The sequence below is a fragment of the Diadema antillarum genome, unplaced genomic scaffold (assembly GCF_040938485.1).
Source record: "Diadema antillarum isolate AM-2024a unplaced genomic scaffold, OU_Dant_1.0 seq00001189_RagTag, whole genome shotgun sequence".
NCBI lineage: Eukaryota > Metazoa > Echinodermata > Echinoidea > Diadematoida > Diadematidae > Diadema > Diadema antillarum.
Window position 1 is genome coordinate 1,403,401 of NW_027271987.1, and position 27,833 is coordinate 1,431,233.

General features: G+C 38.5%; 1 protein-coding gene across 1 annotated transcript; it reads left to right on the forward strand.

The window, feature by feature from the left end:
- The first annotated feature begins 1,551 nt into the window (after positions 1-1,551).
- Positions 1,552-25,471, forward strand: LOC139744573 (ceramide kinase-like). Its single transcript, XM_071655006.1, has 13 exons — positions 1,552-1,575; positions 3,382-3,543; positions 8,582-8,701; positions 13,347-13,475; positions 14,343-14,406; positions 16,288-16,433; positions 17,739-17,813; positions 19,096-19,248; positions 19,859-19,964; positions 20,715-20,782; positions 22,265-22,485; positions 23,674-23,909; positions 25,111-25,471. Exons 2-13 carry the CDS (start codon positions 3,426-3,428, stop codon positions 25,268-25,270), a joined length of 1,596 nt encoding a protein of 531 aa, XP_071511107.1. The 5' UTR covers positions 1,552-1,575; positions 3,382-3,425; the 3' UTR covers positions 25,271-25,471.
- The last annotated feature ends 2,362 nt before the right edge of the window (positions 25,472-27,833 follow it).

Genomic DNA, 27,833 nt, shown 5'->3' on the forward strand with positions numbered 1-27,833 from the left:
GTCTAATATCCATCCAAATACATATATACACATGATTACGTTTAGGCCATACACTTTTTTTTTTGTTCTCTATACCTTTTCCTCGTGTTTAGGCCGACCAGTGAGGTGGAAGAGGAGATACAACTTTCTACCATGATGTCATTTTTGCGCTGAAATTCTATAGTCCATTGAAATAATGAAAGTAATGGCGTAAATTCTGTGTACAGCGATCTACAAGTCAAATCAACCTCCATGATCAGAATTATGTTTTATCATTATGTTGTTGTTATAGGTTGGGCCTGGGGATCGGGTAAGCACCCACCAGACCCACTGAAAGATTATTATGTTGCTATAGTGTGATAGATTTTTGTCTTTCCATTGATGACCTCATCGTTGACGTCGAGAGAGATCGCAAATGGTCCAGTACAACACGAATTACTTGTTGAAACGCATCGAAAGATTAGTATCTAAATATTCCCTTCACTGAGTGTATATTCACAACCACGGTGTTTCGCGCCGAAATTCTCCTTTTTAGGGAACACACCACACCTCTCACACACCCACTTTTATACTTTCTTCAACACTGCGTCACAAAGCACCGTTCTTTGGGTGAACAAACTTTCCGGGCTAGCGCAACATGTCAACAATAGAGCTGAAAGTTTGTTCACCCGTTCTGGCTCGATATTAACATATTAGATTCTGGACCAAACCCTTTAATCAGAATGAAAAAAATAATTGTACAATACCATGAATTTATATAAGTGGATGTACTTATATATGAATTCTGCAAAGGCTTATACTGTTCAAACTTTGAGTGAATTCATGTGAGAAGTTCTACGCATTTACATTGAGAAAATTATTACCAATAATCTACGGTTAGGTCTAGTAATGTATCGGCGTCTAGACTATGCAAAGTTTGTTGGCCTTTCACTGCCGAGTCGTTTCCCCACACTAGGCACTGTATCAGTGTGTGCACTCGTACTCCTCCACGGAGTTGACACACACACTCCGCGATCCGCCATCTACTCTCTGCTGTGTCCTACAAACAGACATGAGACCTCAGACGCACCGGTAGTGACTGGATGTGAGCATCAGATTCTCTGGCGTTGCTGAAATTCTGCTATTCATACATACAATTTGACAAAGAGAGGGTGAGGGAACCCGAGGATTTGCCACTTGACCATATCTTGTGAGGTCTGAGGTTGACAAGTTTAACAATTTTCATCATGTAAAGAAGCTTTCATTTGCTTGATGCAGTCGCCAATGTAAGACGGTGTCTTCAACGGCAGGTCATCCTCAGGACAAACGAATAAAACAAAGAGAGCAGGTTGTAGGATTCAGGAAGATTGGTTTCTCGATCGGGATCGGTAAAGATCAAGAAAGTGCGATCGACGTGGGGAGGTAACCAGCATAGAAAGATGCAGTTAGATCTGCATCCCAACACCACCAGCTCAAGCGAGCGCGAGCGAAGCCTGCCTGAACTTCAGGCGACATTTGTCGTCGATAAGAAGTCTTCTGTCGTGCGACTTTCATCGAATTGTTTAAGCTGGAGAGAATCATCGTCATCACAGCACAGGAAATCATTCAGACATCGTCGTGAGTAAATTAAGCATGTAGAATTTAGATTCTATGTAAATTTTAATTTATTCTATAGATTCTTATCTTGTTGCATGTAATGATGGATCTAGTGTTAACACAGTTAAATTTAAAGTTAAGTTAAGTTAACACAGTTAAGTTTAAAGTTAAATTTAATTTAAAGTTCTAATTTAACACAGTTAAATTAGAACGTATTTTCCTAAGTTTCCTTAATCATATATAACGTTTAGGGCTTTAGCTTGAATATTTTATTAGGCAAATTGATGCACAGCAGGGCTCCAACACTTGAAACTAGTTGAGAGTGAGACTCCCATAGGCCATGCTATAATTTAGGAGTCAAAATGAGTGAGATCAATAGAAATGCATGCAAATGAACTAAAGTTTTATCTGTTAGTGTTAGAGTGAGAAAGGACCAAAATGCGTGAGAGTTGGCAGCCCTGTGCACAGTCTTTGAAAATTTATGTCAAAATTATAAAAATCGACCTTGTATGGATTTGCAGAGAGTTTACAAATCTGTTCATGGTACCATTAAACATAGATTCTAACTTAATAGAAGGTTTCTAGACCCTGTGTATGATGTATTAATTTTATTCAAACAAGCGAGTCAAACTCTTCTCGGTTGGTTGGTTGTTCTTTATTTTTTCCCATTCAAATTCTTTTTTGGCAACGATGCACTAACACACACCACTTTCTTCGTTTATGTCATTAAGATTCTCGGTATTGCCAATACCTACGTGCCTCGCGGCAAGCAGGTATTGCCAATACCTACGTGCCTCGTGGCAAGCATCGCTTTAGATGCATCATGTTGGGATAGCTCAAGGGACAAACTTGCCCTGGTTTTGGCTGCATATGCACTCGGGTCACATTCCGTCTTTATCAAGGGGTATTTGTTGTTGAAGATTTCTTTGCTTTTCATCATGTGACCAGCTTTAATGAAAAACCTTCAATACAGTACAGTCAGTAGTGAACCATGACTCTAGTGACCGCAAATCAGTAAAATTTAGGAGTTTTAAACTTTTTTAGCTTAATTCTAACCAAAGGAAAAGGCAGGAACAAAAGAAAAACAGATGAAAATTGCATTGAATCGCATGGGAACTGAGACACGGGCAAACCAACTGGAAATGACAATGCTTCAGAAGAATCCCACAGTGCATCTGCGACAGGGCTCTGCAGCGTGCGCAGAAGTTTTTTGCGCATTGGCAAAACCGAGAATCGGTTGACTATCTTAAAGGCATTGTTTGTTGGTTATCACTTTGAAAACACAATTAGGAATTACCTTAGTCTAGAGTCTTGAATCAATTGTTTATATCCCTCCTAGATTATCTATTATATAATGTTAAAGATAATATTCACAATTGGGGATTGTGAATATACAAATAATTGGCGTCTACTTTATATGAGCTTACACTGTAGGAACACTGTGATTTTGTAATGACTGTGATTTTTAGCTTTTATTAGTAGTCTAACATTAGTATTGGTGTTGATATTAAAAAAAAAAATGATGTTACAGGGTAGCTGTTAGCATTTCCCAATACTAACATTGATAATTAAATGCAAATATCTGCATATCATCTGATATTTGAAGTGTTTGTGGTTGAGTTAAATCTGTCTATTTATAAATAGAATTTTACTCTGCAGGAAAAGACTTGCAACAAATTTCAAAACAACAACTGTCACCAGAGTCCCCATCAAATACTGGTCCTGTATTTGTCATTAGGTGTCAACTTACAAGTTGAGGTTACTTAATTGAAAGAGGTTGACCTTACTAGATTACTATTGTATGTCTTTTAAAATTTGACCATTTAGATGTCCATCGATGTGTTCAGACCAGTCATATTGTGGGGGTGAAGATGAACGCCCCGTCTGATCAGCTGACCAATGGGAGTCCAGTCATAACCCTGTCAAACGTCGGTCAACTCTTCCATGTGCTGGGCACAAACCAAGATGCGGCCAATGCCAGTTTTACAGGTGAGATTTTTCCTCTTCTTCCAGGTGATTATGGACAGACAAAGTCATATGACAATCGTACCCTATTCATACAGAGTGGAGCCCAGGAGCACTCCTGACGTGCTACAAGTTATGCCCCTCTGAGTGTGTTCATTCATACAGTAGAGAATCACTGCTCTCGGAGACCACAGGCAAAGTGGCTGAGAGGGGCATAAATTCCACACTGACCTTCTGGTGTGCAGGAACTTTGAACATTCAATTCAATTCAAATTATTTCACATGTTATCTCTTAAAGATGCACAAACAGAGACATATAACAGAACATAACACAGAAATATACACAAGACAATTTCAAAACACGTAAACTATGCACAGCCAGCACCGCATGCTACTTTCAGAGCACTCTAAACATTGGTGACCATTAAATAGAGTTTGGAGGGCTTCAGGAGCGCTCCTAAACATAATCTTGAGAGGGGCGCAGCTTTAGAGGACCGGATTGTCTGTTTGTACAAAGTTTAGAGGGGTTCAAGAGCACTCTTGGAGCGCTCTACGTAAGTGCCCTGTATGATTGGGGTATCACAATCATCATCATAACACTCAAAACATGCTAGCAAGTCCAAGGTGTTAATGTATACGCTGTTCTTTTTGCGTACAGATATTTCCGCGAATGAGGAGATCACAGACATTTTTGCGAGATGTTGTTTTTGCGAATTGATGCTGTGCTGTTAAACATTATTGCTCTAGCGCATGGCGACATTTCAAGTGTTGTTAAATTCGCAATCCAACTGTGAATTGCGAAATTCACGAAAATTAAACCCTTGCGAAAATAACAGCTTGTACAGTAAATGATTGTGACTTATACACTTAGACCGAATGCAGTACACATTGGGGAAAAAAATGAGTTCATGCAGTCCTATGGAGAACATCTCATGTAGAAAATCTGGACTGCATGCATGTACATAATAGCACTTGACAGTATTAGGTCCAGTTGAGTACTCTTTAAAATATCAACTTTAGACACTGTAGGAGATAATGCCTGGTTTTACAATATGTACACTTGTATGTATGACAATTTGTTAAGGTTACATGTTACTTTTTATCACGATGATGTAAATCTGTTCTACTAGTCTGTGATAATACGTAAATTCATAGAATGGCACATAGGGTTCTATTGGCAAGGAATACATTATTTTTTAAATTTTATCAACAGACCAGCAAGTAATCTACATTGTAAGTAAACTGTCAGTTTGAGAAGCAAAGACATATTGAAAGCTGCAATTAATCTCAAATTATACACACAAGAGTGCCCAGTTTACAATTTAGGTCTCTTTACACGGAACCATTCTGCTAATATACTCCGATCACTCAAGTCTGTGCAGCAGTTGCTTTACAATTTTTCTTTCTCCGCAGTTTATGACATTAATCTTCCATCCTTCATGTACAGTGTACTTGGCTTCACCATTTGCTGGCCAGCTAGCTAGACACACATGATTGATTACAGTCTAAGTTGGGGTGATTCCTAAACTGCATTTCAAGTGGAGTGCACAGCAAACATTTATCAGCTACTACAGTAGTCGATACTGTAGCCACTTCTGTCGTGGGCAATCAAGACATGATTTCAGATAAGCCCGCTGTCATGAAATTTGCCTGATCTAGCAAACCATTCATTTGTGTGTGTGTAGTGTGTGTGTGTGTGACTTATCCTTACGTAAATTTTCTTTCGAAGCTATGTTGTTATGTAAGTTAAGAAAAGAAATAAAGTGCTACTGAATATTTACTGAGTAAACTTATTTTTTGTCATTTTGGGTGTGTGTGTGTGTGTGTGTGTGTGTATTAGCATGTATTTGTTTATCCCATGTAAGCACATGTGTGCTTGTTCCTGAGGGCAGAGGAACCATGTCTTCTCTACTGTGAAAAAAAATATACTTGTTAAAGAGACTGTACAGTACTGGTTGAGGTGAGGATTCAGATTTATAACTTTTTTTGGCGAGATAATGAGAAACTTCGTATGAAATATTAAAGAGCATGTAATTTCAAGAAGGATTCAATATTTATTTGATAAAAATTGGTCTTGAAATGGCTGAGATATATCCCAAAAGTGATCCTAATAAAATTGACATGCCATGACGTTTATTGGGATCTCTTTGTTTTTCCTCGTTTTTAGATATCTCAAACATTTCAAAACCGATTTTCATCAAATAAACGTTTGATCCCCCTTGGAATTGTATGCTCTTTAACATTTTATAGAGTGGTTTCTAAATATCTCGCAAAACGTTAGAAGCTGAATCCTCACCTCGACCAGATCTTCACAGTCCCTTTAAATAGGGCAATTGTGGTGGTGAGTGCTTTGTCATCCTGGACAGGGGATCCAGATTCTGAACATGACATGACATGACATGACATGATAAACTTGGTTAATTGACAATTGATAAACAGTGACTAATTGTGGCTGTGATACAAATTGACCACGGTGTGGACTGGAGGTGGGCAGTTTGACAGCAAACTGTGTGGCTTAAAACAGAACAATCACATGTGTGTATTGAAAAAGTAATTGCTTCATGTCTGTTTCATAATGATAACAAAGATATTTTATAAAGTGCAAAATCCCCTCTTTCTTGTCGTGCAAAGCATAATGATACAAACCTATGACTTTGAAATTTTCCCTCAGATGTCCTATTTGCTGTGGAATTGCCCATTTACTCCACACTGCTTTCAAATTGTGACAGGATTTTATATTGTATGATGGTAAATTAGTCATCCACACACTGTAAGACACTGTATTTGCTGCAAATTGCAGTCATTAGACAGTGATTAACTTGCATACACTGCTGAGGATAGTGAATAGGATAAATTGTTCAATGTGTCATGTGTTATTCTAGGCACAGTGATGAACTCCAAAAAGTGTAAGCAATAATGACATTGCCACAAATTCCCAAGGTATGTCTGCCAGAGAGTTCATTTCAAGGTGACTGAACTAAAAATAATGGCAGGAAATCAACACAATGAAGTCATGTTGAAAAATACAGCTACCAGTGCAAACAGAAAATTCCCCGTTCATTGTATTGAAATTGGGTTTCAAGACACAGAAAGCCATTGATTTACATATTGTATGTACAGATGGTACCAATTTTACAATTTAATTTTCAACTCTGTACTGACTTGATTCCAGCTTACATGCAGTATATGAAATATTCAAATGCAGTTGTGTGCTGTTATTGGAAGAACATCAATACAGTCTGGATATTAAATTCCACTATTATCCCCGATAAGAGCCATTTCTACAGAGATTTTGGTGGTGTGATACACAGAGATATTGTCTGCAGCAAAGTAACCCTGTCTGTGTAATTGAACACTTGCTGCATCTAGATGGCATGGGCCTATTGAAAATGCATGTGCTCACTGCACAATCAGGAAGATACAGCACGGTTCCTTTGTGTTTCTAAGACCAACATCATACCAATGTGCCAAGATTCATGTCAAAGTAAAACAACTCTGTGTGCAGCCACCAGCTACACAGGAAATGAAATCAGTGGTCATGCAGGGACATGAAAGGGAAATTCATCCAAAACTGAAAGCCACTTCGAACTTTAAAGTGATACAATCAACACAGCAACTCGGTGAAAAAAATTTTGACGAAGGTTTGTACTGCACAGCTTTGAAATGTTTGCATTATATACCGGTAACCAAGTCATGTAATGCAATGCACAAAAGAGTCCTCAGCAGAATATCAATCTTGGGATTTAGTATTTTTTCCCCCTTTTTTCAACAGTATTAAGTAAAAGAGTATAGTATTCTCCCTACTTTTGATTTGATGGAAAAAAGTAGAAGAAAAAGGAAAAAGAAGGAGGCACCTTTGAAGAGATTGAGCGTATTGTTTACAACATGTATGGTACTCTGGAAATGTTGCTGGCAGCAAGATTTTCACTTTTTTCCTCTTTTTTTTTTTGAATCCCAAATTATTTTTTTTTCATGAAAATGATAGTATAAATGAGAAGTCTTGACCAAGCAGAGCAATTTATGTTTCCTCTTATTTGAAAACTCTATGACAGACCTATTCAGACATTGATATTGGGATGACTGTGTCTACACTGTACATAATTTTGCTGAAATATTCTCCAATGTATAAATGTATGTACATGTATGTGCAGCATAAGCAATGTCTCTATGTTTCTTGTACATGTATATATTATACTATCTTAGCAAAGAAAGCAAGTACAAAATGTAAGATAGAGTAATCTGGACGCTTACAGTGCACATGTACACTGTACTCGGGGATTTCCGCCATTGTTTGAGAGTGAAAGTAACAATGCATTGATTAGAACTGTGTACGTAGCAAGAAGCCACATATCTCATTGTATGGTACAACGTTGATTGTTGCTCTGTCTCTGTCACTGTCTTCTTACATGTACGTACGTCATCTTGATCATTCATGCGAATGAATGCATCTGGAACAGAATCAATGCGGATGTGGCACTGTTTGTGCTTCAGTCTTCGTGCATACATTCTATTTGTGTATGCCTTACTTTGGTTTTTTTTTGTACAGGAAGACTTTTACAGTAAGAAAGGTCTTTCATAGCCCCTAACCCATCCTTTCTCTGAAGCAGTTTACTGATCGTAACACATTAAATTCCTGTCACTCTTGTCATTGCATTCATTTTGCAGGCTTTTCTTGTGAACTGACGTTAGACAAAGCCAGTGACTATGTTCTCTTCTTGGGATGAGATTAAAGCACTCTAGTTGCACCCTATAACCTCCAAGTTTTTGTTACATTCTTGGTTCAATCTAAGCATTACCTTCAATGTTTTATCAGATTTCTGCTACAGTTTTATACATGTATACTATAAAGATGCATGGTCAACTTGCCTCATCTAGATGGAATGTAATAAACTCCCTAACAGATTTCTGTTCCATTCCTTGAGGTTCATGCATTCAGTTTCTATCTATCTGAGCCTTGCCTTAAATTGCAGTATGCAAGACCATCCTTTGGTGAACATGCAATCTATCAAATATCTGAAACTTGAGATCATGTGTCTTTAAAAAATTATCTTTATCTCTTCAGTTTTTGTTGGCAAGAGCTGCTCAAACATGAAATGGAAAGTCCAAGAATTTGTCTTCTCATCCCCCGACCAAGAACTCTGCCAGAGATGGGTTGAGAGAATCAAGGAAATAATTGAAGGAGGTGAGTAAACTTTTTGTTTCTTTCCATTCAAGATTTTGATTAATATGTCTAATTGTGTCATGAATATTTGTAGCTGGTTGTGATACTGTAAAAGAGGAAATTTTCTTGGTGTTGAAATTTTCGTGCATTTTGTGCAACCAGAAACAAGCGCGAAAATAAAAGCACACGAATAATTTTGCTTGCCATATGTTCCTGTGCGTGATGTTTTGATTACGCGAAATTAAAAACATGTGAAACGCTTCTTACCCGGCCAAGCGTGAAAAATTACTCGCGTGAAAATATCTACTTTTACAGTTAGCGTATTGAAAAACATCCATACTGTGATACACAGTATAAGTTGACAGCAACATGCGTTTAGAAGATGGGGAAAAGGATCAATTTTCAAACATGTGATTCCAAAAGCCTGGCTCAGAGTGCACTTGCTACATTCACATTCTATGAATTTATCAAAATCATTTTTTTTTTCTCTCTCTCTCTCTCGCTTTCCACACATAGTCTGAGTTTGCTTTCACACAAGCTTACAAACAAATTGAATTCACTAAAAAAGATTTTGTGACAATGATAGATAAAACATATACATGTATATGTGCCACCAACTGACTGTAGATCATATTATATTAAACTTTTGTGTGTATCTTCCAGAGTCCTAGTAACACCCAAAGCTTTGTATAGGAAAAGAGATTTTATTTTTCTCGATGTCCATTCTAGCTGTTTATCTATAGATTCGGATTGTACACAATGTCACCATTCACAAAAACTGCTCAAGTATAACATGGAAGGAAGGTTGACTTCACAAGTACAATGTTGCCCATGTGAAAAGCTACTGTAGTTGCGGAATCAAATTATAGGGACCTGTGCCAGCAGCTAGCATTCCAGGGTCACTGGACAGTGGAATCTATTTCGAATTCAGTGCAAAATGTGGGTGCACAAATATTGGGCAGTTTTAGAGTAAACATGAGAACAAACTTGACCCTATCAAGGTATCAAGAAGTTCTTGGAGAATGGTAGAGGAGGTCACTGCTAAAAATCTACTTGTGAAATGTCAGTAGAACTGCACAGTTGTGTGTGTCTACAATATTTAATAGCCTCTCATCAAACCATCTTTTTATGCCTCCGCCACGAAGTGGTGCCGGAGGCATTATGTTTTCGGGTTGTCCGTCCGTCCGTACGTACGTCCGTACGTCTGTACGTCCGTACGTGCTAACGAGAGTATGCTTGTGTGGCTAGGAGAACAATAGTGCACAATAGATGGCCTTTATTCCGTCAGGCTTGTGTGGCTAAAATTTTTGCTTGTGTGTCTATTTTAACAAAAGGGAGAACAAAGGGGTAGACACACAAGTATATCACCGTAAGGTTGTCCGTCCGTACGTCCGTACGTCCTTACGTCCGTCCGTACGTCCGTACGTCCTTACGTCCGTCCGCTTTCGTTTACGCGATAACTTGAGTAATATTTACTGGAATTTTACCAAACTTGGTCCAAGTATGAAGTATGATAGGGCAATTATTTGATTAGATTTTGGGTGAAATCGGCCAAAGGTCAAAGGTCAAGGTCAAATCATGAAATTGTATCCGTTTACGCGATAACTCAAGACTGCATCAAGCAAATTTCACCAAACTTTGTTGGAGGATGATGTATGATGGGACAATTACTTGATTAGTTCTTAAGTGAAATCGGACAGAGGTCAAAGGTCAAAGATCAAGGTCAAATCCTAAAATTTATCTGTGTACGTGATAACTCAAAACTGGATGAAGCAGCTTTCACCAAACTTGGTCCAAGGATGATGTATGATGGGACAATTAGTTGAGTAGATTTTAGTGACATCGGCAAGAGGTCAAAGGTCAAAAGGTCAAGGTCAAATGCTACAAATGTTGCAATTTCCCCCATATCTATGCAATGCCCAAAAGGTATTTTCTTGAAACTTGGTGTGGACATGTACTACTGCGTAAAGATTCTCCAGAGAGAGTTTCATGTCATAAGGTCAAAGGTGAAAGGTGAGGTGAAAATGTTGCAATATCACTTTTCTCGCAAATGGTTCAATGTATCTTCGTGGAACTTGGTAAATACGCATGTTCTGACTGGCAGGGATTATCTAGGGAATTTAGGGGTCATGGGTCAATAGTCAGGGGGGTCAAAGGTCAAGGTCAACTCCTCAAAATTTTCTTATTTCCCTCATATACTAGTATATGCAATGCTTGCATTATTAGTTTCAATACCGATGCATTACCTAATGGAGATTCTCCGGGAAATTTCCAGCCAGAAGGTCAAAGGTCAGAGGTTAAGGGTCAAAGGCCAGGTTTCAATACCCCCCCCAAAAAAAAAAAAAAAAAGAAAAGAAAAGAAAAGAAAAAGAATCTATTTTGTACCATCATTACACTCTTTCTTCATACCTTGGAAATTACTCAATGCATAAACTAATAAAAAGGTCCATCAGAATTCAAGTAAAAATTCTCAATTCCCCAAATATGTACCTGCACTCTTAGAAAATTATAGCAAACCCAGATCAAGACATTTCTGACAGACCTGTCGTTTCAATATTTTGCCAATTATGTGAAACTGTCATGGATCACACATTGTGAAGACATTGTACTATACGCCTATTGGGATAATCATGCATTATGGCGGAGGCATCAGTCGCCATAGCGACATTTCTAGTTCTTTAATACCTCCCTTGTTCTCATAATGTGCTGTATGCCATGCGGAGGCATAATGTATTTGTCACTGCTTATCATTTTCCTTGCTTGTGTGTGAGCATGTGTGTCTTTTGAATTGTATCCCTCTCCTTGAATGTTTATGGGTATTACAGGCAGCTTGACCTTGTCATCAGGTGCTAATTTTGGATTTACGCATGCTGGTAGCTAATCACTTTTATTATGTGTAATGACCCAATTTACAGGGTGTTCACAACCATTCAGCCATAAACAAATTGTGCTATATATCATATCTTGCTATATTTGATGAATGGTTGTAATAAAATAGATTGAGTAGGGATTAAAAGCTGGAGTAATTTTGTACATAGTGAAGACTATGACGCTGAAGTAAATTGTGGCTATTAAGGACACACATAAACAGCAAGCAGATGGCATAGTTTACACTCGGTCGTACTTGTGCAGTCCCTGTCTCTCTTTTAAGAGGAAGACTTGAAGAGTTAAGGTCAGGTTAGTCTGAACACCTGTCCACACTACCTGGGAGTCTCCCTGCCTCTGCTGGGCCAGTGCACATCCTCCTCAAATGAATCGCTGACTGATTCAGAACATTTTTTAAAATAAATACACTGTAGTCTGCCACCACTGATGCAGACAGTGCAAACTTCCTCTGGGTGCCAGCATTGCAAAGGCCTGGCAAAGTGCCAGCGAATAATCCATCCTCGTCGCACCTCATGTGATACAGCCGACACGTTGCATAAAAAAGGACCAGCATCGTACCAATTTTGTTCAGTGGTCCTCGTTAGTCGGTGTCACGCAGCAATGACTTTTAATTTAGTCGCTGACGGTAGATGTATCATATTCACCCAGCAAGTTTCATTGCTTTGCTGAGAGTTATGGGCATAGTGACAAAAGAGTGAGGGAAGAAAAAAGGGGGTGGGGAGGGAAACAAACAGGTATCAATCAAAGAAAGAAAGACAGACTGGCAGAGCAGACAGGGAGACATACAATGTAATGCACAGACAGACATCATACATTGTGGGGCATGCCATCTGGAATAACACTGTCAGTGTTTGTGAAATATCCATGCTGTACAGAATTAATAAAATGACTGCTCTCATCATGGCTACAGGGGTGTATCCAGGAATTTTTCTGGGGGGGTCGTAATCCAAATTTTTGGACCTTTGCACCTTTGCGAGGGAGCGGAGCGACCGGGCGAGCGGGGGAGGGTGTGGGAGGGGGGTGTCCCCCCTCCCACGGTATGGAGTTTTTGAATCTTATATCTTAAAATGGGTCCATTTGGTGTATACAAAAATGACTTTTTCGGCATGGCAGTGCGGCTTAGAAATAAGGTACCAGTATGGCATATTAAAACTAAGTTATGAAATTTACGAGGTTTTTGACAATTTGCTGGTACTCCACCTGGTCACTTTTTGTTCCTGTTGTATAGGGTAAAAAGCCCTCGAAAAACAAAAATGTCTTTTACAAAAAGTGGACCTTTTGAAAATTTGGGGGGGTCGTACGACCCTCCCGACCCCCCCTTGCATACACCCATGGGCTAAAGATTACATTGTACTTAGAGTAGAAGTGATTGGAAATTTAGAAGAGCTCAGGACTTAACCTGGAAATCATTTCCCTTGAAAATTATACTATTTAGATTTCTGATGTGATATTGATGAGGGAGCACACTGTTGAGTGATTGAGTATGGTCAACTGTAAGAGGTACATAGTATATGTATTTGTGCATGCAGCATGGTGTTTTTTCCCCATAAAATTGTTTGATTTGAACTACACTATACGAAAACTCCAGTACAGCTTTGGTTTCAATATGCCATTATCAATGTTCCTCACACATTTCCTGAAATTCCCCCTTGGCCGGCTATGTAAGAAATGAATTACAGGGGCTAGAAAAAGAGGCCTGTTGTATTGGGACAAATGTAATCTGTCAAAAGTACTGTACAATTTTGACACATGAGCCTCATACTTCCTTGTATGCCTACAGATCCGGACAGGCCACACAGACTCCAAGTCATAATTAACCCATATGGTGGTAAAGGCAAAGCACCTTCGATATATGAGACCAGGGTGGCGCCCTTATTTGAAATTGCTGGTATCAAGACTGGTGTTACAGGTAAGACTTTACATCCTATGTCTGTTGTCTTGTTCGTCTATCAATATTTTTACATTGATGCAATGATGTCATGCTGAAAAATACACTTTTGTACTGTCTGTCATTAGAATGCATTCCTTGTTTGAGTACAGAATTGTTCTTTTCTTTCCTTTCCAGTCAGGGTCTAGATGTCTGCCAAAGTCTAAATGAGAGATTTAAATGCAAATTTTCAGGGAATAATTTTTCTGGTGTGGCATCGCAATTGGCTACGCATTTTTGATGATGACTGCTATACAAAATTTTTTGTGTGTAGCAAGTTGGGTTTTTTTTTTTTCATAGGACTGTACAGAACTTTGTTAAGTATTTTCCCATTGATCAAAACTGCTAATCAAATTTGAGAAATAGAATTATTCCCTGATTCCCAACTGTTACTGCTCAGCCCACTGATATTTTGTTGAATTGAATGGAATTATTTTTCAGCTTCGATTTGATACCTGCTGTTATGGTGCCATTCACATTTTTCCTGGTGAAATTCTGGTCAAAGTTGAGGTTTTCAAGGGATAGCTCCTACATGTACCTCAGGGCAGTTTCCCATATCTGGAATTGATGTTCATCACTATAATTTTTTATTCATTTATTTTTTTTTATAGAAAGCCAGTATGTACAGCTGTATCATTAATGCTTCAATCATTAACTGAGTAGTATAGATATCTAACATTGCACAGTCATACAAGTCTACATTGTGTACATTGTACATTTGCACAAGCTCAATATTAGCAATCTCGACGACTGATAATATATGAAAAGAAAAACACAATAAAACAAAACGAGCTTGGGTCATATGCAAGAAATGAATGAGCAGTTCCTATTGTCATGCTTTATTCACAGTGACTAAGAATGCTGACCATGCAAGGGCACTAGGCGTTTCCATGAATCTGCATGGTGTTGATGGGTAAGAACCTTTTGCCTTTCCTTTTTTTTGTGTGCGGAACATCTTTCTAAATGCACAAATCCCTGATCCTATTCATATACCGTTGAATACTGTTGTTATCACTGATACATATACCGATGGTAGCCTTAGGAATATGCTAAAAAAAAAAAACATATTGCAAAATATGTAGGGTTACAGCTTCCCTAACAAGAATCAAGACTATGACATACATTATGTATCATTTACAACTTGTCTGTTTCATGTTTTGCCCAGACTTTATTGCGCCATCATTCTCTAACTCATTAGGTACTATCAATTCAATTATCGCGTATATTATTTTGGCTTTTCATGTACTTAAACTTTGTGATAATGTTTATGGTAGTGAATCTAGTATCTCGTTTTAGCTTTTTGTTTAGTCAAACTTTGTTATCACACTGGAGTAGTTTGATAGTTAATCATTAAATGAATGTGGACGTCAAGCTACTGGTTTCATTCTCAAGATGATAGCGCAAGTGTCGAAACTGTCTCTTTCACTCCGATCGTTTGTCTCAAAAGTCAACAGACTTTGTTTTGTAGTGGGAAATTTGTGCAAGGCCTTTTGTATCATCAAAGGAGATTATATGCAGACTTGATTGGAATTCAGTTTAGTCTCTTCCTTACAAGCATTTTCCATCCGTCTGTTTATTTTTCAATTACTTATTGATAGCACAAAGAAAAACTTTGATTACTTACAGGCTCTCAAATTAGATGTGATTGGTGATAATTTTCCTGACATGGGGAAATATGCATTTTAATATACACCTGGCAATGGGCCGTTTATGAATATCTAGTATTATGATCAGTGATCAAAGATCAACAAACTTTCCTGGTCAAATCTTGTCAGCACAGTTGGATGACCTGCTGTGCAATTAGTCAGATATTAACCCACATGTACACTGTCAAGTTTTGTTTTGGTTTGGTTTTGTTTGGTGTTTTTTTAATAGATATTTTATAGAGTTTGGCAAAGGTAAAGAAGTAATCTACTGCATGAAGTACCTTAGAGAGCCTTGTTTTGTCTCTAATTGCAGATGGATATTGATATTACTTGTTTCAATAGGCTGTGAAATACATGACCCTACTGCATGGTAACAACTATGTCTTGGCTATGAAATTGTGTTGCTATGGTAGTTACCATTGATTGCAGAGATACCATCAGTTGTAAAGTTACAATATTATTATGCAAAGGGGGCCCAGATGAGTAAAACTGATTTGTTGTTGTTGTTGTTGTTGTTGTTGTAAACATCCAAACTTCTAATATTGTGGGACTAAATTTTTCATTACTGAAGTCACACATAGGCACTGTGTGTGGAGAAATAGAATGATGATGTTGGAATCGATTGATCTTATGTTAAATATGTGCAATGCGAAATTCTAGACTATGCGTTCTTCACAGAAATAGTGTAAGATATATTATGTCACGTCATGAGTACAAGTGACATTTACTGATAATAAAATGTAAGCACAGCTACTGTAAATATCAATGAGAAAAGTTGTGATGTGAAGGAAAATGAGCAGTGGTCATTCCAGTTTGTCTGTTGATGTGACAGATACACAGGTAACACAAGAAATATGACTAATAAAGCATGTTGTTGTAGGCAGCACTTAAGAACATACACATTGTACATGTATGTTTGCAGGTGGAATAGTCATATTGCCCTCAACAGCAGCTACTTATGTACTAGCTTTCTTACATGGAGCCCCAAATTGTTATTTTCAATACCCTTTCATTACTTCTGCTGCGTGAATCAATGTTCATGGAGACAGTATTGATGAGCCTCGCATTATGGGAGGATGAACTTTGACATGCACCCAGTCCCAGCATCCTTTGCCCTCCATGCGCTTTATTGTTCATTTCATCTGCAGCGTCGTGTGCGTCGGGGGCGACGGCACGTTTGCCGAATTTGTCAATGGCGTGCTGGTGAGGACCCAGAATGAGAATGGAATCGACCCCGATGACCCAGCCTCTGTGCCTGTACCTCCAAGTGTGAGGTTTGGGGTCATACCTGCAGGTAAGTCTTTCTGAAGTTGTTGTTGTTGTGTTGTTATTTTGATTTTTTTGGCGTGTGCCCTGGTAGTCTACTAGACTTGCTTCCAGGCTTTTCCTATTTCCTATCAACAATGTGTCATTAGGTACTGAATGCCAAATCAAACAATGTGTCATTAGGTACAGGATGCCAAATCAAACGAAGTAAGGCATTGTCACTTTAAAAAAAAAAAAAAAACTTTCCAAGATGAAATGATTTGAATTATGATGGTAATGATTTTCAGTTTGTTTGTTGAAGTTGTGTCAATGTAGGAACATGCCTATCTAAAGCACATATGCTCACAATAGATGTGTGTTGATGTTTCATGAAGTAAGACCAGTTGACTTGTTCTCCAAACAGAGGTATTGTGATCCATTTTTATTTTTATTTCTTTGTTTTTTTATAGTTCTAATGATATTTCAAGGAAAAGGTAAAGGAGTTATAAGGGCATTCATGTTTCATTATGCATTATTGCCCACTTTGCATGTACAATGTACATTATTGATATCCTTTTACTTTGTGCTATGAGGTATGCAGTCTGTTGCAGGTGTTATCTGGTTTTGAAGTGTTCGGCATATTCTAAAAGAATGACTCTTATCAGGTCACGAATTTCCACAATAGTTATCAATGAATGATTTATAATTGTAATATAGATGTATATAATGGATGCTATATTGTTACCTTACTGTTGTGACTAGTTCTCATGAGGGAATATATTTTTATTATAATCTTGATTGATACAGGATTGATAGCTGTTCATAACAAGGAATAGGAGCATCTATCAAATAGATTGCTTCCAATCAATTTTGCTTTCATTTTTTTAATAATTCACTTAGCATGCTTAATTAGTAACAGAGTTAGTGATCATATGTTTTTAAAGACCCTCAAATACCAAGTGAGAAGTAGATAGCAAATATGAAGTCAAGTTGATATGAGTGCATAGTCCTCTCAACAGCTAAAACGTTTGTGTCAACGGACTTTGACATGTTCCCCTGCATTGTCTAAAAAACACTGTCAAATCATGGAGTGTATTTGCTAAACAGTGTAAGGTAGTTTTGTTTTCATTACTGATAGCTGTAGGTCGATAGTGCTACGTCAATGTTATTGTGGTACTGATAGCCACGTGGGAATTGCGTGCCCATTTTGGAGTTTGCCCTTTTGGATGGTAGCACAGTTGAAACAGAGAGCTGTGTTTATCAGGTACTTCTGTGCCAATCTTACCTCGTGTCAACAAACTTTCATGTGAGAGTAACAGCTTTGCCTGGGTTTATTCCCCTTTGTATTGTTTAGGTTCCACTGATGTGATCGCCTACGACACCACTGGCATCAACGATCCCGTTACTTCAGCACTACAGATTATCTTAGGTATGGTGACAGAGTAGATCTTGTTTGCCGTGTTTCGAGGAAGTGTTGTTTCTTCTTCTTTATCATTGAAACAGTGACTAGTGAGAAGATAATGAAATCAAAGAAATAGGATGCATGAGGAAGAGGGACACAATCAAGTGTTGCTGAAGATTATTGAAGTTAGAAAAATGAACCATTGCATGGAAGAGAAGCACACAGAATCACACTAGATCTTGGGAAGATTCAGCTGCCTTGTACAATGTTACTGTAGTGCTGCTCTGAATGATTGTGGCCTATTACATTTATTTTAGCGAAAGAGCACTCATGATGATATGGCAGTCGAAGAAGTAATATTTGTAGTCCCAGCTATTTTAGAATATTAGTGGATGGGAACCAACAAAGACACATATTCACGTCCTGTTTGCTAAAGTGTATCGATTCTCAAGTTCCATCTGTAATTTTTGTGATTTCTTTGTCTATTCCATGCAGTGATTTTTTAAAATATAAATGTGTAAAATTGGACAGATGCCTGTAATCTTTCCAATATTTGTATTTCATACTAAAGATTCGTTGCTTTGAGCCAAGTCAATAATTTGATAGTGTTTAACCATTATTGTGCTTTTTTCACCAATTGGCACGCACGCTGGAATGCTTTTTTTCACAGATGTCTGGAAACTAATTGTCAATGAATAGAGATTACCTTATCTCCCTTTTGTGTCATCATGGCCTCCCTGTTGGACCGAGGCACATTTCTACACCTGAGTAGGCTTAATAATACTACTGGGTTTAGGTTGGAGGGACTACTGAATGCTAAAGAAAAAAAAAATTAGCTAGTTAAACTAAGTGCCTTTGCACATTAAGGCCCGAATTACAAAGGTGATACAAATGAAACCATGGTTTAAACCATGGACAAAAACCATGGAGCGCCAAGTGTCGCACGGAATATTTCGTCGACGAAATTGGTCATTTCGTCGACAAAATGACCGATTCATTAACGAAATAATCATTTCGTGGACGAAATGTTCATTTAGTTACAAAATGTTGTCATTTCGTTACATAATAATCATTTCATCAACGAAAAGACTGATTTCGTAACGAAATATTCCGTGCGACACTTGGCGCTCCATGGTTTTTGTCCATGGTTTAAACCATGGTTTCATTTGTACCACCTTCATGAATTCGGGCCTATGTGTTTAAAAGATGGTTGAGGACATTTCATGTATATTTGAGTCAGCAGAATGAAGTTAACCTAAAGAGAAATTATCAAGCAAGCTGTTTATTTGATGTTTGGATGCCTGTCCAGGTTTCTCCCTTGGTCTGGACGTGTGTTCGGTCCATCACAACAACTCCCTGCTCAGATACACCTTCTCCTTCCTTGGATACGGTTTCCTTGGTGACGTCCTGAAGGAGAGTGAGAACTACCGGTGGATGGGGCCGGCTCGATATGAATTTGCAGGTATGTAGAACATCCATGGTGACAGTGTGCATTGGATAAGATGTTTTCATTAGCAAGATAGATAATGATGAAGAAATGCATGTTACATGTGATTAGAAAGAAACATGTCTTACCTGTGATATTACATTTGATGTTATTCCCATGTGTGTAATTTTGAGGGCTCATCAAAAGTATATATACATGGAACAAAACAAGCAAACAAACAAATGAAAAAAATACTTTTATTAGCACAAATACAAGTATTGTATGTGCAAATGTGAATCTCATTCAATACTGTTTTGTGATGGTTATGATGATTGCATATCTCTATCTTTGTGTGCATTATACATAGTCGGCAAAACATGCAACTTTTTCATTGTATAGAATTTGTGTTTTAGTGTGTAGTTGCAGAGCCTGTTGATCTGGGTTACGTATGTGACCAGTTATTGATTGTGATTGTGGATTACATGTAAAACAACTTGCCATCTGTATATTGATGATAAAAAATGAAAAACGGTAAAGAAAAACATTGCACCAGAAAGGAATATTTCGGATGAGTTCAGCTTAAGTTGTGTCTGTGTGTCTGCTGGGAGTGACCTTAACGCCACAACGTACTCTCCCCCCTCTCTAGGTGTAAAGGAGTATCTGAAACATCAGGTGTACCGGGGTGAGGTGGCTTTCCTGCCCAGTAAAGATGAAGACAACTCGCCGTGGGACAAGGAAGGTTGTAGAATAGGGTAAGAACACTAAATCCCCCACCATCACAGCACAATTACCTTCACCCATTGTAAGGTGACCCCCATTTAAGGCCAGGTCAACCATTAATCTCTCATAATCCACACGGCATGGAAGAATTGGATGTGGTATGAAGATAACTTGTAGGAAACAGGAAAACATTCAGATGCCTCAATGTTTCAACACTAGCATTGAGGTATGACAATAATTGGATGAAAATTACCGTAGCAGTGTTGAGTTTGACATGTATAGTTTTTGTCAGAAATCCAAACTGTGAGGCACTTCATTTGTTTGCAGTGTTTTAGTGGTCTAGGAATGAAGGGTCCAAGTTTTAATGTGTAAGTTTTTAGAAACGACACATCTATAGGGTTCTATCACACAATAATGATTTTTTACTTAACAGACATTCTTCAGAGAAAATTTTGTGTCTGTAGCCACTTTTTTCAAAGCTTAACTGTAACATAAGTCATGTAGATAATTTGATATACACTGTATCACTTTTATTAAATGCGGCAGTGAGTGGTCAGATAAGCACCCCCTCCTGCTATCTTTGAAAGACAAAACTAAATCATCTCAACTACCAGGAACTACCATTAGTTCAGCCATGGTTGAACATATGGACACATCGTGAAACACTTGTCATGTGCATGAATCAAACTAATAAGGCCCTCTGTGATGTTTGGTTGGTGATGTTGGGATCACATGCTTTGGAGATTTGCTGCTTCAACAAACATACTTTCTCTTCCCACCAGATGTGGTGTGTGCTCAAAACGAAGGTCACAGAAACATCGAGAATCATATCACACACCCAGGAAAAATGGTAAGTTCTGTGGTTTGAATAGTGGCGAGCTGCCAAGTCTACCCTAATTGTGCAGGAGACTTCCCGGAAACTTCTAATATTTCTTCATGACTAGATAAAAAAAACCATCAAAATCTCTCTGATTTGGAAATCATTTTTGCCTATTGAGTTGTATGTGATACAAGATTTCTCCCCGATTGCTCTTTGGAATCTATTTGATTTTGGTAGGTGAAAGTTGGCAGCCCGGCTGATGATGCCTATTGTTGTGCAAGAATCGTGGTCTAATATTCAACATGCATTTATCTGTAGCAAGACTGTTCTTTTTTTTTTTAACATGATGGTATAAAATGTGACCCGCTACAACAAAATGGTCCTAAAGTCGCGCACGGTCGAAGCCGTGAAAATCGAGTTTGAAGTCAGAGCATCAAAATTGGTCAAAACTTACGATTTTCTGAATTTGACATATCATTAGAGTCTGACATGTCTTCTATCATCTGTCGAAATTTTGAAGCAAAATGATGAAAGGAAAGACCAAAAAATAGCGTTTTTCTGGGCCATGTTTTTTGGCGTTTCAACGAAGCAGAAACTGGTTCGAACATTTGGATTGAGCGCCACACAAAGGCTCCGCCCCTAACAACAACCAGCGTGATCTCATTGGTCAGTTTGCCGCTTGCCGCTTGCTGCTAACCGAAGCGTGAAGTTCGCACACTGCCCAGTCGACTGGTGCGTGCTGGCGGGGTGCTCTATGCCCAGCCGGCCCAGCTGCTTCTTCTGGCATCCTGGTCACTGATTGGTCGGTGAGGAGACCGCCGACGCTGTGTTTGAATGAGCATTTCGGGGGTTGCTAGGGCTTACCTTCTATTGTCCGGAGGTGAATACTGACTGCGTGTCCCGTGATCGTGATTGCGTCGCAAGGAGAACTTTTAGGGCGCTTTTCTCGAAACTGTGATTTCCCAGACGTCTTGACATGCTCTCTTTTAAACATCGATATCTCCGCATCCGATTATTTTTATAAGATGTGTTATATATCAATTTAAAGCAGAAAGATTAGGGAATTGTGTCATGCAATTTTCAAATAATCGACCTCGCCCGACTTTAGGATCATTTTGTTGTAGCGGGTCACAAATGTATTCCCTGTAGATGTGACTAATATTTCTAGCATAATTCTAAATATGAGTATCTGGAGGTTTAATTTGTACATTTGTTTGCATGAGAATGTATTTGTTCATCTGTAGTTTAAGTGAAACAAATTTAGCACTTTTTATCAGTACATGCATATTTTTGTAATTGCATGAAAAAAAAAAATGCAATCTCATATGTGCTGTAAAATGTGCATATTATGTAGCTGAAAAGTAATGTTGTAAGTAGGGTAATGGCTCTTAGCATGTGAAAGGTCTTGCTAGATTTAAAGTAAGATCCTGCATTTGGAATTGCAATTGTTATCGTGAGATCATTACATGCAGAGTGAAATATTTTTGTATCTTCCCCTTCTCCCAATGAAAGACTTTGATGACATTGACACTACCTCCAAGTGGCGCTACGTCACCGGTCAGTTCACGGCCATCAACGCTGCCCTCGTCAGCGGCCGATGTTCCAGGACGGTCACCGGCATGTCTCCGGCCGCTCACCTTGGCAATGGCTGCATCGACCTCGTTCTGGTCAGACAGTGCTCCCGCTTCGACTACCTCCGACACATGCTCCGCCTCGCTTCGTCGGGAAACCATGTAAGTCTGAAACTCAATCAATCTTGTCAGTGCTCCAATCACAAAATCATTATTGATGTATGATTATGTTTGTGAAATGATTATGTAGCTTTGCTGCCCTTGAAAATTTATGAACCCATTTCAAATTTACATTTTATGTCTTTGCTTTATGAGCCAACGTACAATTAATTTATATGGAAGTTGGCATCATTTTCCAAGCACTACTTTTTGGTGGATTTTCCCCAATGTGTATTATTTACTACCCCTTTGAAGACATTAAAGAGCAAGTGGAAGTGAAATTTGTGCCATGTGACTTTGGCTAAAGTTTGACAACAAGCCATGTTGGATTTGTCCGTGCATGTTTAGATTTACTTGATGAGGCATGCAATTTTTGACCATGTTTCCTTGATTGTTTTTTAGTGATAAGTAGATAAGAGAAGGAACACTATATTACAATTAAAATAGTTTTTTGTCATTTGTCAGGGGATTTCCCAAGCCTGTAACTATTAGGCAATAGGTATCTCATGATCCATGTTCAAATGCTTGTCAACAAGGAATCCCAAGTGTGACAAGGGTGAATAGGATGCTCTTTCAAAAACACCCCAAGGGAAAAAATAAAAACAAAACAACTCGTGTACTGTTTTTCTGAATGGGTTATAATTCTCCAGTTCACCAACTATAATGCTGTTCTCAAGATGAATCAAAACGTTTAGTAATGGAAGGCTTCATGGTGTATCACATATTCTTTCTTAGGTATGTATGTGGCCCTGAAGAGGGCCTACCCACTCGCATTGTATCAAAACTGCTGTAGGAGAAAGTGGTAACATAAACTGCCTTTTGTCAGTCAGAAGGTGAAGAATTTGACTTTTAAATGCACCTAGCTCTTGAAATTTTAGCCTTAGGTCTTAAAAGGACACTTTGTAGAGTTAGATTATTGTCAGAACGTGAAGGGACATGAATTTTACCAGACAGAGAGGATGACAAGGAAATGGATTGACTTCTTCACTTCCCAAAACAAGCAAATGGCCTCAACTCTCAAATTCCCAATTTGACAGAGAGCTGACCTTGTTCGGAAGCAATTTTGTGTTGCCACGGAAGTCTGTCTGGCAACTGTGGTGCCTGTCATGTGCTAATCAGGCATTGAAAGAAGTACCCCACCCCCTCTGTGTATGCAAGCTGTCACTATAAGTTTTCACGTTCATCCTTCAGTTCAACTTTGACTTCGTGGAGGTCCACCGCGTGAAGGCCTTCAAGTTTCGCTCGCTCAACAACGACCTGGAGATGGCTGTGCCAGCTGAGTCGGAGTTGAATGACCAGAAGAAGAGCCTTGAGGAAAGCCCGAGGAAGGGCCGGTCTTTTCGGGTGAGGAGTGTCGGCAGCGTGGGCAGCACCAGCTCCTGGAACATTGACGGCGAAGTCGGGGAACCCCCGGACATCGATGTTAGGTATGCCATCAATGTGTGAATGTGAGAGCCGTGTGTTGATGGCAACATCGTTTTAGGAATAGTGAATGAATATGAAATTGGTGATATCTGCACAGGTGATGATGATAATAATGATGTCAGGAATATAAAATAGACATACAAATCATCCTAGTGTGTCAATCATTGGGCAAGGAGCAACTTTGGGGTTCAATAGCGAGGATTTGGAACAGTAAGAGCTTGATACTCTATTGTGCTTCTGCATACTGTGACATTATCTCTCGGACTGTGACAGAAATAGCATTAGCAGTTTAGGGAAATATATTGATTCTCCTTTTGCTTTTGAAGGTAAACATTGCTTTTCTATAGTCCATTAACAAGTTTGAAAACGTAATGCCTCAGGTGACACTTCGTGGTGGAGGCATAAAAATCGCAACTTGATGAACATCATCTTATGGCAGGTTTTCATCTTGTGGCAAGGAGCAGGCAAATGTGAATATCAATCTGGTCATGTGACCAATTTGAAATGCTATAGAAAAGGAAGGTCTTCATCCTCTGTGGTCACTAATTCCTTTCTTATATGCTTGACAGTAGATGCATTGGCGAAACAAGGAAGTAGATAGACAGATAGAGAGGAAAACAGACTAGAGCAAGGCTAGGCCATAGAATGAGGAATAGTTGGGCTATGAGAAATAAATTGGACTTGGCAAGAAAAGGGAAAAGAGAGACAATAATGCTACGACGAGAGACAAATGCTGTGCTGGGTTGGCGGAGTGACCAGGGGGCGCAAAAAGCAAACAAAGGCTTAAGCGGTCAGTTGATCACAACCAGAGACTTACACAGTCAGTTGGTCACAGACAAAAAAGGAACAAGGACACCATCTGATGGACATTCATTCAACCCCTACACATTTCAAGCAAGTGCCTGGCATTATGCCCTGTCTATCACTCTTGCTGATTTTAAAGTGGTGCTGCACCAGCATTACTATGGTATGTCTGTGTTGACCCTTTTAGAGAAGAGCTGTATGAAGGTTTATGGTATTTGCTATGTTGGATACTTTATGCCTGTGTGTTTATATTGAGAAATATAATGAGTAGTTACCAGGTAGTCCACCTACATGTAGTTGTAGTCATTTTGCATAATATGCATATATTATATGCATAGTACCCTGTAACCACACAATGGTGTTCAAAAGATGTTTATTCATTATCTTGTTTTGTCTTAGGGTCCATTGTCAGCTGATCCGAGTCTTTGCCCGTGGCCCTGAGCCGTCCGAGGCCAAGGAGATGTCCGTGCCATGCTGCTTCTGTCGCATTCCCAAGGCTGACCCTTTGGACGTCTACACGCCTCACCACGACAACGAAGCCATTGTCGATGACGACTGAGTGTCCAGTGCCATGTCTCGTGTGATGGCACCTTATGGTGAAAGGGATAGCAGTGCAATATTTGCTGTGATACAGGAAGACATCACGTGGGTCTCCCTTGTTGCCATGGTTACTGTGAAGACGTCTTCTTCAGTGATATTCATCAGTGTTTTGGCATCATTGATGTCTTTACTCCAGCAAAAAAAAAAAAAAAGAATTTAAATGCGGGAAAGCATTCTGCCATGTCTGTAGATTTCTTGCTTCATGAACTGTAAAGCTTCAATTAATAGATATTTGCTTGACATCATTTTTTTCTTCAAACATAGAAAGTGAGTGTTGTTTGTTATTTTTATGCTGTGTGTTAATGTTTCTATGCACTTTGGTGATATCAAGTGAGGGTATTTTGGGGGCATCATCATTCTTGCCTAATATATGCACACATAAGCCATGAGAAGTCTTCTTACTATAGACACAATTACTCTGTCACATATTGGAGTAATTTTCTGTAAGATTGTGATCCTGTAAATTGTGCAAGGATGCTGAAAGTACCTGTCTGTATGATGAGAAATTGGACCACGTAGGAGATATCAAAACAAACGTAGGAGTGGTAGAAATCTCATACTTGATACCTCATCGGCGACAGTTCCCTTTTCACTGACATTCATACCTCTGCTTGGTTGATAAGTCACATTTCACATTGACCATTTTCTTTCTTTTTTTTTGGCAGTCATTTTAGTTTGGTCATCCTTGGAGCCATGTGTATGTATGTTTATGTATAACTATATATATATATATTCACCCACAGTATTTTTGCACACGAGGAGCGATTTTATCATCCGACGAGATGTACAATTTCTTCCAGTCATGTACAAACTTCACCATGCCCATCCGCACAATGTTTTCACCTCCTCACAAACGTTTCCATGGAATGCTCCATGCATTGACTGTTCACAAATTGCTGCAGATATATACAGCTGGTGTGTCTATCTACACATATTATATGGACAGCTTGATGATTCTGTGGTCATCATGTTTGACACCATGCGTGTCATGCACACCTGAATCTTGCCACATCCATACTACTTTCACACAGATTTAGGCAAAGAAGATATGCTTGTCGACCAGTCATCAACGTAACGCTTAACTTTTTTCTTTGTCTTCTGTATTAGAATTCATTCAATAAAGGAATCATTTGGTGAATTTGTTTGGAAATTGTTGCTGAGAAAATGACGATGATGTCTGCCCTCAGTTTACTATTAATGAAATTATGTGTAGAGATGTAATATTGCAGATATTTAAAGATGACTTTCTTGGAAGTAATAGTCTTTGTAGGTAAAGGACAGAAACGTCACATTTTTCTGTTTTATTTGTCATTTGTTTCAAAAGTAACAATTAGGCCTATAGGGCACAGATAATTTGAAATTTTCAGGATTATGGAGTTATATCATCTTACATACTTTTATGTACAGCTGTACAGCTGTAGACCCTTGTTGCTAGACTCGATGTGTTTGACTGCAACATAAGAGAACAAGTGAAACCAGAAGCTACTGGTTGATGTTCGTTGGCAGCACACCTTGATGTTAGGTTATTTTATATCCAGTATGTAGGAAAACCTGTGCAGTGTAAATTTACAAGAGTATCAGAGGTCTTGTATATTAGACAAAACATGTCACAAAAGAATGGCTGGTTCCCTTCAAAGTATACATGATGAAAGTGACACAAAATGCACCTTACCCAAAATAAAACTGAAATATTTCCAAAATTTACATTTAACATTAATTGCATTATTAACACCAATGTACTGGGCACGAGTATTAGCTTAGAAATATAACCCTGCTCAAAGTAATGGCGATGGGTCCAGTGAGCACTGATTGAAATTGCTTGATACATGAAACCTAGGCTGAATTTTAAATGCTGCTGTCATATAGGACTGATACAGATGACATGAAATGTGGATTTAAATTTTCTTTTATGAGAGTGCTTCTGTGTTTCAGATTCAATGTTTGCAATTACATATGATAAAACATGGCATTTGATGTACTTAAAACCTTGGAATTGTACTTAGAACTCCAATTGCTATGCCAAGATTAAACACACTATGACTGGTTAAACTGCAGAATCATTGGTATAAATGTGCAAGAACAATACCAATGTAAGCCGTAAATAGCACAATTGAAACAATCAGGTCAGGGGATTTTTACAAAATCTGCTTGGTATTTTTATCTCTTTTTCGGTTGTTGTTTTTTTCCCTTCTTTTGTTTGTTGATACAATCAATGAAGGTTAACTTTTCACTATAGTAGGCGAAGTAGAAAATAAGAAAAAAAAAATGACTTTTTTTCAAAAAGGATATTTCTGATATAGCTGTGATGATTACAATTACAATATATGATCTTTTACAAATATTCTACCGATTAAAATGCTTTTTTTTTAACTTGTCTTGCAGGGTATTTATGGTAATCCCCAGTGGGTATACAGCTAGATTTGCCAAACGATAAATCAGTTTTCCTGTTTCATGGTAGACCATGAAAACACTTGTATTGCTGCATCTTCGATACAGTTTGGATCAATGAAACAGTTTTCACG

Coding starts and splice junctions, on each gene's coding strand:
- LOC139744573 (XM_071655006.1), top strand. CDS start 3,426: ATGAACGCCCCGTCTGATCAGCTGACCAATGGGAGTCCAGTCATAACC. Junction 8,702..13,346: donor CAAGGAAATAATTGAAGGAG/GTGAGTAAACTT, acceptor GTATGCCTACAG/ATCCGGACAGGCCACACAGA. Junction 19,249..19,858: donor GGCTCGATATGAATTTGCAG/GTATGTAGAACA, acceptor CCCCCTCTCTAG/GTGTAAAGGAGTATCTGAAA.